Source organism: Simochromis diagramma, unplaced genomic scaffold, assembly GCF_900408965.1.
Source record: "Simochromis diagramma unplaced genomic scaffold, fSimDia1.1 OVJJ01000583.1, whole genome shotgun sequence".
Classification (NCBI taxonomy): Eukaryota; Metazoa; Chordata; class Actinopteri; order Cichliformes; family Cichlidae; genus Simochromis; species Simochromis diagramma.
The window spans coordinates 739,432-753,170 of record NW_024387285.1 but is presented as its reverse complement, the minus strand read 5'-3'; the positions used below and the strand labels follow the sequence as shown (position 1 = coordinate 753,170).

Genomic DNA, 13,739 nt, shown 5'->3' with positions numbered 1-13,739 from the left:
ACATGAGGTTTCCACATCTGTGTACGGTATAGTTACGGTGGCCCTGAGAGGTCAAACGCATTCTAACCTATGAAAACACCAACAAATAACAAAATGCAGCAAAAGCTAAAAAAAGAAAAAAAAAAGAAAAAGGGAGGAGCGTTGTGAAGGAACGCGCACTGAGACGTTCATGTAATACTGTAGATGCAGTTTCCTATTAGCTGTTTACTGCTAAGCCCTCACAGCCACAGCTGTTTCCCCAAAAACACTCCTGTTGTATTTTAAAGTATTTTTCTATTTACTGCTGATGCCTTTGACCTCTCAGGCTAAACGGACGTGGGGCAGCTGCTGGACCCTGCCTTCCATCAGGCTGGGAGCTCAAAGTGACATAAATTGAAGCAATTTTGAAAAACAAGCAAACATTTTGAGGTTTTTCTTTTATTTGTGCAGAGTACGTCCTGTCAGCATTAAAGCTTTGAAATAAAAATCTTCTGAAACATTCCTAATCACGTGGGAGTAGGGATGGGTATCGTTTAAGTTTTATCGGTGCCGGTGCTTAAAGAATGGAGAACACACACTTTGTCCAAAAACCTCTCATGTTCAGCTGTTTTTTTTGTAAAAAGATATCAATGTTAGCCTTTTCTGCAGCTATGGGGCATATATGGTATCACTCTTGGCTGGAAGCAGTGCTTAAACAATGGAAAAAACACAAACTTTGTCCAAAAACCTCTCATGTTTAACTGTTTGCCACTTTTTCTTTGGTCATTTTAGCCTTTTTGGCCAGGGTGAAGGGAGTATCTGCCATCAAACAAGAAGACAGCTGCATGTAGCTATGATGCTGTTTGCTAGTTCACCTTACATGCATTAATGTAATAATGTAGTCTAACCACGAACAACATTAAGCTACTCGCCCAGAGAAGAACGGCTGCTGCTGCATCATCATCCTCATCATTTCTGCTACACTGGCAGGGCTAGGGGCCAGGACTCTCCTCTTCGTGTTTTTGGGGGATGTTGCTAACTCCGGGTCCGATAACAGGCACCACACCCTGCAGTAGATGTGCTCGGTGTGAGGTCTCGCAGCAAGCTATCAAATACGGCGCATTTCTCGGCTTTTAAAAAAACGCTATGTGTCGCCAGGTGTTTCATCGGATTTGAGGTGTTACCTCCTTTGACAGTATCACAGTATCACCTTAAAGCACTTGTTGCTGCTGAGTTTGCATCTTTTGCTGTGAAGTACAGCCAGACTTTGACCGCTTTGCCTTGGGCATTTTTAATCTGTAGCTCTGCTCTAAAAGAACGTACGTACCTGGCCCCGCCTACTATCCTCAGAAACGTAAAATGATTGGCTAGAATCCAAAGTGTATCACAGCTCAGGAAAATAAAGCACCGAAATGTGCGCTGCTTTTCGGTCTGGTTATTACCGTTTATGTCAGAACCGGTACTGGTACCCATCCCTACGTGGGAGTTGAACGGTATTTGATGATCTGCGTCAGTTGAAACCACTGAGGTTACGCTGCTCGTTAACTTTAGTGCAGAAGAACAGCACATTCAGATCTTTCATATTTCATGACTTTTGCAGTTCTCCCTAATTAGAGAGACTGAGTTTTATAACCGAAAACAGATGAACTTCAGGAGTTTAACGAGTTTTTGAAATAAAGTGTCAGAACAAAGGTGAGCGGCAACATCGGCAACACCGGCAACACAAACACAACAAACAGCAGAAGGCAAAGAAAAAGCAGAGACACGATCTTTGTGTTGGAAATCAGTGATGTTTATTTGCCCTGGGCTATGAGATACAACCACAAAGACACTGTGCAAAGAAAGCAAAGATTAAGTCACACTTACGGAGAGTCGGCAAGCACATATTACACAAAAATGATATATCTGCATGTGCACGGTATACTGTCAAGAGTGCATGCTACAAATAACACATAAACAATAAAATGAGGGTTTAGAACTAATTCACAAGGAACACGAACACCTGAAACAAACCGACACGTCTCATTAATCTCATAATACTGTTTTCTTTGTAGTAATTCAGGCCGTCACAACCCGTCAGACTCGGTTTGTTACACTTATTTTTCAGATTTTTATGATTTCATTTTCTATTTTTTTGCAAAACGACTGTAACATGTATTCAGACGCTACATTTAGCGCTACGACAGAATCTGGTTTCATTCCCCGAAGTGAGATGTTTCCCCGTGAACCCGCTGTCTGACACGAGCTTTCTACGTAGAAAATAACTCCAACAAAACGAGAAAATTAATGCGACAACGCTGTGATACAGAAAACGTTAAAAACATCAGAGGAAGAACACATGAACCACGTGCACCTCCCTAATCATGTGCGATTATATTTGTCTTACTAGAAGCGGTTAAAAAAGCGTCGGACATTTCTGGCTGTGTCAAGTTCATCTGTCAGCTACAGACGCACGTTTTTATCTGCCTGTGCTTTCACAATCGTGTAATCGCGTTGCTGACCGTCTGCTAAGCCCCGCCCTCCTGTTACCGTTACTGCAACTGTAAAGCTTCGACATGAGGTGAACGCATAGACACACGAGTACAGCTCTGCTCCCGCCAGCTAATCCAAAAAGTTCTTAGCGAGTATTTAAAGAGCGTTTTTATTTTGTTTGGATATTTAAGTTACAGCAGGGACATGGCGTCTCTGTACAGGAGGCCTTGGTGATATCACAGTATTACAACATCCCAGGTATTTAGAAATGTCTACAGGATGATTTTAAATACCTTGAAAGAAACAAATGTTCCCTTTTAAAAACAAAAAGCTGATGCAGAGAGTCTATATCTCAATGTGCAGGCAGGCTCTACTCATGAACAAGGTGCCGATCTTTAACTAAACGTGTGAACAGTTTGATGAAGGTGATGCAGGGACACAGCTGAGCACTTCAGAAGGTAAGAACGCCATTTGTATCTCTGCAAACTGATAACATGGCATCAGGTCTCCAGGGAGAATCAGAGGAAGCAGTTAGTCTTCTAATGTCCAAACAGTCTAAACATATCGTGAAATTTACACTACTCACTCAGTCTAACAGTCACAGTCACTCAGTGTGGCTGTAACTGCTGGGCTAACAGCAAAACTGCTCTGTAAGTTGCTGTTTAGTGGTTATGTGTTGGCTTTCCCTTACAGAGCCCACATGCAACCAAATCATGCTCTTCTAAAAGTACTTTCTTCTTCAAAGTACGGACAGATTGCTTGTTTGCAGCATGCAGTAGAGCGTGTTCTGCCCTGCAGCCCTGGGAACCTAACAGTGAATCACTGTTGTAAAGTGATGACGGGGCCAAACAGTAAGGGCAGTGACACGAGACTGTTCGGGGAACCCCTCACACCACACAGCTACAAAGACATCTATCAGCAGCTGCTCAGCATTTATCGACTGTTCAAACCAATGAAAACAATTCTGTTAGTTCCAAAGACTCAAAAAGCCCGCTCCTAAGGAGGTTCAAAGACATGCTGGACCAACGGTAACAGCACAACAGAGTACCTACAGACCAAAGGAAACACACGCTAATAATTGGCCCAGTGTTACAGTCTCTGTTTTCATATTTCCACAGTTTCTGTGGGAGGTGAAAGAAAGGAGGCAGCTGTAGCTAATGAAGAGCGAGATGTAGGAGAGCAGGAGGTGGAGGACAGCAGCCGACATGCTGCTTTGGGAGAGAGCAGGAGGAAGCTTTAAGGTGGGGCTGATGGAGCAGAAAGCAGAGAACAGGCCTTGTGTGATCTGTAACGTAATGACAGAACACAAAGAGATTTGATCGTGAGGGTCTGCGTGCCTCAGTGTCAGGCTCAGAGGCTGATTAATATGTACATTTGTGATGACTAAAATGCCCTGTCTTAGTACTATGTGATCTATATAATGTCCTGTTACTGTAGGTAAATAAGTAATCAGGTGTGTGTGAATGTTTGATGAAGCGCACAGCTGTTCCTGATGTTGCAGCAGTACGCTGTGCTACTCAGCGAGCCGGCCGCTGCTGCAGGACTGAGACTGAGCTGACATATCACATTCAGAGAGCCCTCAGTCACTGATGGTAATAACAGGGAGGATGTGCACGTGAGGAAAGATAAAGAGGCTGAAGAGATAATTGAGTTCGAGGAAGTCCCAGATAAGAGACAAAAGTGCATCTCCACAGACTGATGTGCAGCCCGAGGGAGACGCTGGATTAAAGTACAGTTAGTGGCCAGAGTTTCAGAGCAGCTGGGAAACTCAGAAGTACCTCAACGTTCACACACTCGTCGCCTCTACCAGGTCAAAGTGGCTGTGGGCTGTCTGCACCACAATGAAATCAACATCTCTCCTTTTGCCACTCGTCAAGAAAAGTTTGCCTCAATGCGAGTCCTGCGGGACTTCTCCTCCTTTAAGATGCAAGCCCTCCCTGGGGCATTCGAGGCAGGTGAAAGAACCCTAACCCACGTTGGTCCACGACAAACAGAGAAAGCCTTCATTGGAACCACGAGGACCCCGCCTGACACTTCTGCCCATTTCTAGACTAAACCATGAGATTTAACTGGATTGTTCTACGATGAACAGCAGAAGTGAACTTTGGGTTTCTCCACTGCATTCTTTACAGTTCTGAGAGAAAGTGTCGTAACTGTGGACTCATCTGTGACACACAGACTGTGGTCTACATGCTAACACAGACGTGAGCCCAGCTTTCAACAGTTTGAGGACTTGGACTGGACTGTGGACTTGTCCACACGAGCTACAACACGCGACACAGACTGTTCCAAACGCTGTCCAGCGAATGATTCAGTTTTCCACACGTGTCCACTCACCCCACAGAACAAGGTGACCCCAGCCTGGGCCAGTTAGCAGGTGTTAGCTTCTTTATGGAGCGCACACGCTGACAGCGTGTTTAATCTACACACCGAGGCAGATAACTATTAAATCTTTTACTTACTTTCATATTTATTTCGTACAAGCTTAAAAAAGCCTAGCTGTGATTGGACAGACGCTGCGCGTGGGAGGGGTTAAGCTAACGGTCAGTTTGTCTACATTTGGCACGGCACACGTTAAAAACAATAAATCCAAAACTTAAAAAACTGACTGCCATTTCTCCAAATTAGCTTTGATTTCACTGGTGATACATATTTTTGTTTTACTTGACTTTTTAAAAATCAGGATACTGAAGGTTTTTTTTAAAGTGCAAGCAAGAGATTACAAACAAAGCAAAAGCGCAAATAGGATGACCAATGTGTGTTTTTCTTTTTTGTACATTTTGTGTTTTGTTAAAGCACGTAGTTAAAAAATATACTACAAAATTGTCTTAAAAAGAGAAATATAAGCTGATTGGTATTGCTGTATGTTATCGATTGTAAGTAATACATTTCTAAGCTGGTGGGAGATGAGAATACACCCTACAGACACACACAGAAGACACACGGAGCAAAGTTTAAGGAACATGAACCTGAACAACAGCAATGGAAGATATTGTCCTTTGTTTCTAAGTGCTGTAAACAATATCCTCGCGCCCTTGCTTCTCCTTCGTCACTCGTCATCACTTTTGCTCTTGTCTGATTGATCCTGCAGAGACAAAGAGAAGAAGAGTGTTAAGAACGAGGAAGATTAAGAGGATGCAGCGAAGCAGCAACGAGAGGCAGAGCGGCCTGTCGCAACACAACAACGCTGAAATAAGAAAGCTCTCCGGAGGAAAAAGAGGTGGGACGGGCGGTCTTCACATCTTTTCCTGTTCTGAGGCTGACGAGGAGAGCAGTGAAGGAGTGAGGCGAGTCAGACAAGGCGGTCCTTTGAACAGACTCCGTCAGGGCAGAGCGTGCTCCCACCACGGCCGGCACACAGCTGATGAAATCGCTGCATTCATATTCACGGAGTAACGTGAAGGCTCCGAGCTCAGCCAACATAAGACACTCAAACACTCAGCATCATAAATACAAACACTGATGCAACACCTGGAGAAAGGTAAGCTGCTCACTTACGCTGAAAAATACATTAAGACGGTCCTTCTCAAATAGTGCCCCCGCCCGGGGAACACGGACCGGCATACAGTGCAATTGCACATCCGCTACAGTAGGTGGCAGCGTTCTTAGGATCTGTACTTTACTTGAGCAGTTAATGTTGCAGATCAATTTAAATGTATTTATGGATTTTGTATAATTTTATTTTTCAGAATCAAATGGTTCAAAAAATGTTTATAGTTTGAAGAAGGATGTTTTTATATTTCAGGCAAATCGATGCACTTTGTCTGTAGCAGTTTAGAGAGTCGCAGTACTACTACATGTACTTAAATCCTTTCTGTTACAGACTAAACAACATTGTTAGTCTTTGTTTTAAGTTGATCTATATTTCTTTCTTTTTTGCTTTCTTTAATGTTAATAAGGATACAATGTTATGCAGAAATGTACTTATAATAACAATTTTATAGACAAATGATACTATTTATAGTGACAGGGGAGAGTGGGCGGGGCGTGAAATGTTTTCTTCTTCCTCAGGGGGGCGTAACAGAAAATGATGGAGAAGCACTGCACTGAGGCATGTATAATATGAAGGTGGTGCAAACGCTGACATGTAATCACGTTAAAACCCAACGTTGTTGCTCTTAAGCTGGATTGAAAACAGTCGTGCAGATCCAGTGAGACAGATTTAAAGGCTTTCATGATGTTTGTAATAAAAAGCTGCATTTTTATTCACTAAAACTTGGTCAGATTTCCTGCGACACTCGTCTGTTCTCTGAAGCTGTTCACATAAAATCAGCATTCCTCAGCCAACTCTTACTGACTGTAAGTGAACGTGGAGCCACACGTAATGAATAATGCAGAGTCCCTTATACTGCATTTCAACTGGCTGCTGACGGAAACGTTCCTCGGATCCTACAGAGCGACCTGTGAACTTCCTTTATGTCGGGTTGAGACCACACAATATCAGCCTAATGATGTCCATGATTAAAAAATAAAAATGTCAAATAATTGTTGTGAAGGAAGAATCAACTTGTTAGATGAAACGCGCCTGACTCAGTGACGACTGTCGTGTGAGCCCAGGAAAACACTGCTCGCTTAGTTCCAGCATCAGTAACATTTTGGCTGTAGTTTGGTGACTTTACGGGGCGACCGTGGCTCAAAGAGTTGGCAGTTCGTCTTGTAACCAGAAGGTTGCCGGTTCGAGCCCCGGCTCGGACAGTCTCGGTCGTTGTGTCCCTGGGCAAGACACTTCACCTACCGCCTACTGGTGTTGGCCAGAGGGGCCGATGGCGCGATATGGCAGCCTCGCTTCTGTCAGTCTGCCCCAGGGCAGCTGTGGCTACACCTGTAGCTGCCTCCACCAGTGTGTGAATGTGAGAGTGAATGAATAGTGGAATTGTAAAGCGCTTTGAGGGCCCTGAAAAGCGCTATATAAATGCAATCCATTATTATTTCATTATTTATGGAAAAAGATAGATGAAAATAAAATAAACTTCTGACCAGGGTAAGTCAATCAGGTTTAGCTGGCAGCAGTGAGGTGCCAGGGCCTCCCAGTAGATGCACCCATGGTATAAAAGTTGACCTCTGACCTTGAAGTCAAGGTCACTGGGATTCAAACTCATTCAAGATTTTTAGTACGTTCACCTACGGTATCAACTGAAAGTCCTACATCGCCTCGTTCTCACAGTATCGCAGAATAAATGGAGAATATAAACGTGTGGTTTCTACATGCACCTGTTACACTCTGCTTCACAAACATGCTCCATAAGCCATGTTTAAGAAATATTTAGGACTCATTTACATCCTTCTGAGGGTCCTTTGGGTCTTTAGATGTGCGATTTGGCTTTTAAATGAGCGGCAAACGCCACATCAACGCAGATAAAAGACGTGCTAGCTGACGAGGAATTAAAGGGTGCTTCACGGAGCTTTGTGACTGTCGGTATATGAGACCAAAGCCAGGGGAAGCTCACTCTATATGACGCGAGTAAACAGTCAATTTGGAAGATGGTCTTCAAAGACTTTGAGTGTGATTGCATCAGACGATTTACAAAGAAGTTAAAATCTTCAAAATCTCATCCCACGAGATCAATGAAACTTTGAAGCTTTTCCCTGTGTGAGTGGCTGAAGCTGCCTGTATGTGCTACGTCTTATTCCTGCTGCTGTACCGAGCTAACACCGAGCTAACTTCAGGAGAAACTTCTATAGTTTGTAACCACAGAACGGCGTTTATGTGGCCTCATCGTGGTTTTATTCCCGCATAGAACAGACAAAGGAGCAGAAAGAAAGAGGAGAGGGGAGGATACAAGGTGTATTTGATAGTGGGCACAGACGTGGTGCCTGCACAGCTTTAACTTCACATTACTGAGTGAAGCGGAGGCTGAACAGCAGAAGGCGGATAGTACTGGGAAATATAGCGAACTGAACGTCATTATCTACATAAGCTTTAGCATGTGCTCATTTGGTTTCACATAAGTACACTACAAGTGTTTATCCTTTTATTCTACAGAAGATTTAATGCCAGCCAACAGCTGCTGATGGACCTGAACCACCTGTGTCGGCAACATAAGTACAATTATTTTACAACCTACATTATCATCCTGGTCCTCGTCGCTGTCGTCGTCGCTGACCACCGGCTTGGCCTTCCCTCGGCTCTGCCTCTTCTTGCCTTTGTCGTGGCCGCGTGCCTCCCTGCTCAGCTTGATCTTTACCCGCACTGACTTGGCTGAAACACGGGAGAAACGTGAACAGTCTTGCACCGCTTCCCTTCAGCATGTTTGAGAATAAAAGCTACGACATCCTGTTTAACCAAACATGTTAGAAACGAAACTATTTGTTGAACGTTTAGCTGACATGGTAGATTTTTATGCTGGAGGCCGTTCCTAATGCAGGGCTGTCAGGGATTTGTGTTGATACTCAATCTCTCAGGTGTCATTACTGCACATCAGCTGTAGTTCGTGGTTTTAAATGCTTTTTAACATTTCACAATAAATGTCCTCCCTTTATAATGACTCACTCCTATGTCTAAAACATCACTTTCGTCTGTCAGCAGCAGTGCACGGGGCTCCCGCTGCGATGAATATAAAACCCGAGCAGCGGTCGCCGGGTTTGCACTGAGAAGAATTTCAATGAGACAAGAAAAGGTCTCTGGTGTGTGTGTGTGTTGGTACGCGTAGCCACAAAGTGCGTCTCACCCTCGGCCTCTGAGTCATCGTCGTCGTCCTCCTCCTCCTCCTCACTGTCGTCATCGCTGTCATCGTCCTTGGCGATCTTCTGTCTGGCGCTCTTGAAAACAGACTGAAGAACGATGGAGTCCTCGTATATCTGCGGGGGGGGTGTACAGTTCATTTTAGGCTAGCTCAGTGCTAATAACTATAACACAATGTGTTTGCAAACGAGCTCGAGTCCGACAGAACAGGAGCCGATCAAAGCAACGCCGAGCTCCGTCTAGCCAAGATTCTCAGGGGAAAGCCCGTCACCGAACAAACAGCTGGCCCCGCCTACACACAATCATTCTAACCATATATAAATATATAAAGCTATTCTAGAGAAGTCCCGGAGTACCAACAAAGCCCCGGAGATGAGCAGGAAAATGAAGAGAGTTCCACAGCAGGGTTTCTGACCTGGGATCCCTCCAAGTTGAAGGTCTGTGCGTTTTGACAGAGCAGCATCACGTCCTTCTCCAGGTCCCCCACGTTCCTGTATTTATGGTTTCTCACACGTTCCTGTTGAAAGACAAAAACAAAACAGCGGCACTGAGCGACGCCTACATCCACACAGGTCGCACAACCTTAAACTACACCAAGCTTCACCGTCTGCCCTTCCTTTCAAATCCATCATGACACGAAGCTCCACGGACGGTGAATTTACCGGACTATTCGAGTAACAGAGTACCACAAACAGAAACTTCTTTGATCTTTTAAATACATTTGAGGAGTTTCTCATCTTACTGAGTATTCTCTTCTATTAAAGGACCTGGAGTTATAATTTTCAGCCCTTTCTTTCCCACTAACCCGTCCCTCCTTTGCACAAATGAATGGATCGTCTTAGATCACAAACCTTGATTTTTTTGAAGTCCACAGGTTTTCGGATCAGTTCGTAATATTCTGGGAGTTCCTTCCTGGATGGAAGCTGGACAAACACTTCACTGAGTTGCCTTCCAGAGCTGGAAAAACAAAAACAGCAGTTTGTATGCCGTCAAACTCTACTGCACACCAACACTGCCGGTGCTTTCTATCACAGACCAACAGTCATCACAGCGCCGCAACAAAGAGCCTCGTGGGACGGATGCTGCGGTCAGACTGCTGTAGTGTTTCTAATAAAACGAGACCAACTGGGTGTAAATGTTACTTTAGGTCTCATTTAAGGACACCATTAATATTTTAAGATCCACATCACTGTGGGAGTTATTGCTTTCTGCTTTCAGGCCCCTCTCCTCTGCAGCAGCTCCCAGCTTGGACACTTTAAACGTTGATAAAGCACAAAGTTAAACCTGGATCAGGTGACCCTCAGTTACACTGACACGGGTTCAGACTGCCGGGGGACATTTCTTCACGCCTCTCCTCTTTTAAACATGCATGTTTATTTTTCACTACAGCATTTGTCATTTCTCTCACATAGTGTGTTTTGTTTTTATCTCTCTATGGCAGGGTGGGGCGCTCCAGGCCTCGAGGGCCGGTGTCCTGCAGGTTTTACATCTCACCCTGGGTCAACACACCTGAATCACACGATTAGTTCGTTACCAGGCCTCTGGAGAGCTTAAAGACATTTAAATCAGCTGTGTTGGATCAGGGACACATCTAAAACCTGCAGACACCGGCCCTCGAGGCCTGGAGTTGCCCACCCCTGATCTATTGTCTCCTTCTTGACCCTACAACTGGTCACGGCAGATGGCTGTCCATACCTGAGCCACCTGGAGGTTTTTGCTTCCCACTATCGCCAAGTGCTGCTCACATTAAATCATCTAATTGTATCGACGTCTCTCTTATACTGTGGGGCCTTTTTACCTTTAGCTGAGGGCCCAGCACATGGAGAAGTGAGATATAACATTTTGTCAGACTGAACAGCAAACTTAGCACACGCAGAAGGAAAAAGGAGAACTAATAATGACTTTAACGAAGGGAGAAGTTAATTACTGTGATTTACGCTGATCACAATCATCAGCATCAGTGTCTGCGTCACTCCTGTCAGAGAGGTTCATATTCTACTACACATGATTGATAAAGTGACTACTGCAAAAAGAATTACCAAAGACTTTTATTCTCCTGAACACAGAAACATTACTTCCCATCAGAGAGGTTTTGGCTTTCCCCCAAAGCAAAACCACCAGAGCTGGAACAAAATTCATTTTAAAGCAGTTAGATTAGAAGTCGGGCTTCAGATGCTAAAATATTACTTTATCAAATGGCCAGAAATAACAAGTGTTTGGGTCAGTTTAAAGTTAGCAAAGCACAGAACAGTTGGAAGGATCTCAGAGTGCCAAGAGTCAGAAAGAAGTGAAGTTGGAGATCAGGAGGGAAAAACGAAGCAAGCGCAGAGCTGTGACAGGTTAGCTCCTCAAACCGTCTGACGTACGAGCTGTTTTCACAGATACCCCGAGTACAGAGGCCCTCTCTGAACACAGAAAGTAAAATGCCAGCAGTAATCAAACTTCACTCAAAGTATCCGGTAGTATTTTACACCCTGATATACACACTTATTTTCCTGCTAGATGATATTTAAGGCAATAATTATGAACTAGATCTGTTGAGTCTTCTGAAGCGATATCCAACACACAGCTGCAGCAGTGAGCCTGCGGTAACGGTGTGCACGAAGACCGACGGCGGCGTCTTTACCTGCAGTTTCTCCAGAGTTTGTGAAAATAGAAAAGAGAGATAAGGAGGATGAGGAGAACCCAGCATGCTCCTGTCACTAAGATCAACTCATCTGCATTTGTAAGAAAGCACAGACGCCATTTTTCTCTCAAATGTCCGATATTATCTGTTAGATTCTGCCAGCACTGACTTCCCTTCTTTTTGTGTACAGAGACTTGGCAGAAACACTAACATTTCAACATGTGGGATTATTTTTAAGGATCTCCTTGTGGCTTCATCAATCATTTTATACCAGGCCAGCTCTTAATCAGAAAGAAAAATACTGAAATCTCAAATCTGCAGTCATTAATTTAGGAGTTCAAGGGGAAGAAATACAAGCAACGAAGAGATGACGTTCCACAGCATCAATCATCGGACAGCGTTTCCACTGTTCTCGCTCAGCTGCCTGAATCCAAAGGGCTCACAATTAACATTTAAACACTTTGGATTAACTTGAGCTGTCCGGTGTGTGACATCAGGAAAATAAATGGATAACTTTATTTCGACAAAGCAGCCAAAAACAGTTACAATAACGCAAGCAGCAGAACAGCTGAGCTTCAAGGCTCCTGAATGTGGCAGCTCGGTGCGTCAGACTGTGCTGCGTGAACTGAAACCACAGGGATGGACGGAGGGTTCAGCACGGGTTTAATATCTTTGATGTATGACGCCTATCAAGCCCAGCAACAAAGACTTTAGGAAACACACTCAACTGCTGACTCCCATCGAAGAGCTGGGGTTGGAGTGGAAATGTGACGGTGAAGCTTCTTGATGGAAAAACTATTGATTTAGAAACCAATTGTTCTGTGCGTGACACATCATACTTGGAAACCACAGGTGTTGCCAAACAAGCCTTAACCTGTTTCCTGGATGCTGCTGCTGCCTCCACTGAGGAGATAAGCATTTATTACATTTCAGCAACAGCTTGAACTCCGCCCGCATTTGCTTTAAGCAATGCGGAGTCACACTTTGTTTTATTAGGAAACATCACTGTAACCCAGGGATCCAAAGTCCTGCACTGGAAATTTCAAATTCTGCCCCAGTCAAGTGTGGAGAGAGCAGCGCCAGAGTCGTGATTGAGATGCTCTGGGAAGAACAACCATCAACAGGGAGAGGAAAGAATTCGACTTCTGGAACGGCAGGTAGCAGTTTCCTGGAAAAGCTTCAGCCGAGCAGTGAGCCAGTGCACTTCAGAGCAACGTGAACACAAATGCATATGTTCTGTCATGCATGGGTGGATGTCACAGGGAGATGCATGCTCGTGACTCTGCATGTGGGCAAAAGAGAAAGTATCCAGACACAACAAATCAGACTTATTTTCTTTGGCCTGTTGGGAAGAACCAATGCGAGGTTCCCGTTTCTCAGACATTACCTCACGTCTGCTCATTTTCACCGTGCCGACCAGCGAGAAGGCTGTACTTTCCAGTGGATAGTCACGCCACTATTTGCTACACTCTCGCAAACGGGGCCACCTTTTTGCATGCAAACGTAAATTTTACTGTAACCACGACAAGTTAACCTTCTCAGGTCAGTTCATGTACTGAGGGTGACGCTCCTCAAGCACCGAGCTCCTCGTTAGCTAGATTTTTAACACATGCTGAATCAGCTCTTCCTCTGGTCGGTTTCCCCACCGTCCCTGCTGCCTTTATGAGGGACTTGGTTTGGATATCGATGACCACGGCATGATCTGTTGGCCAATCTATCGATTTAAGTTTGACAGCAGCAGCTCGCTCGCTTGCAAACAAAAGACAACAACAAAAACAAAACCTTAATATGTGTTGATAAAAGAACTTAAAGGAACACTTTCCTCTGCTACAAACCAGGTGTTAGTCCCAGTCACCCCTAGACTGGAGGGTCCTCCTCCTATATTTGCTATGTAAGTAATTTTATTCCTTCCTCGGAGTCTCCACAGGATAAGCCCACTGCTCCACTCCTATAAGCATTTGTAACTTTCAGAAAGCCAAATGTAATCTGGCACGCATTCTT

At 44.4% G+C, this 13,739-nt stretch overlaps 1 protein-coding gene across 3 annotated transcripts in view; it reads right to left on the bottom strand.

Moving 5' to 3' along the window:
• Nucleotides 1–1,728: 1,728 nt before the first annotated feature.
• The window catches only part of smarca2 (SWI/SNF related, matrix associated, actin dependent regulator of chromatin, subfamily a, member 2), a 54,733-nt gene continuing 42,722 nt past the window's right edge, over nucleotides 1,729–13,739 (bottom strand). For 2 of the 3 annotated variants that reach the window (XM_040003655.1, XM_040003657.1), the window contains 5 exons: nucleotides 9,964–10,069; nucleotides 9,528–9,629; nucleotides 9,099–9,228; nucleotides 8,496–8,629; nucleotides 1,729–5,515 (listed from right to left, as the gene is read on the bottom strand). In XM_040003655.1, coding sequence (XP_039859589.1) covers nucleotides 5,480–5,515; nucleotides 8,496–8,629; nucleotides 9,099–9,228; nucleotides 9,528–9,629; nucleotides 9,964–10,069 — 508 coding nt within the window. In that variant the 3' untranslated portion in view covers nucleotides 1,729–5,479. The remainder of the gene's footprint in view (nucleotides 5,516–8,495; nucleotides 8,630–9,098; nucleotides 9,229–9,527; nucleotides 9,630–9,963; nucleotides 10,070–13,739) is intronic. The other variant, XM_040003654.1, reaches the window with a different exon arrangement.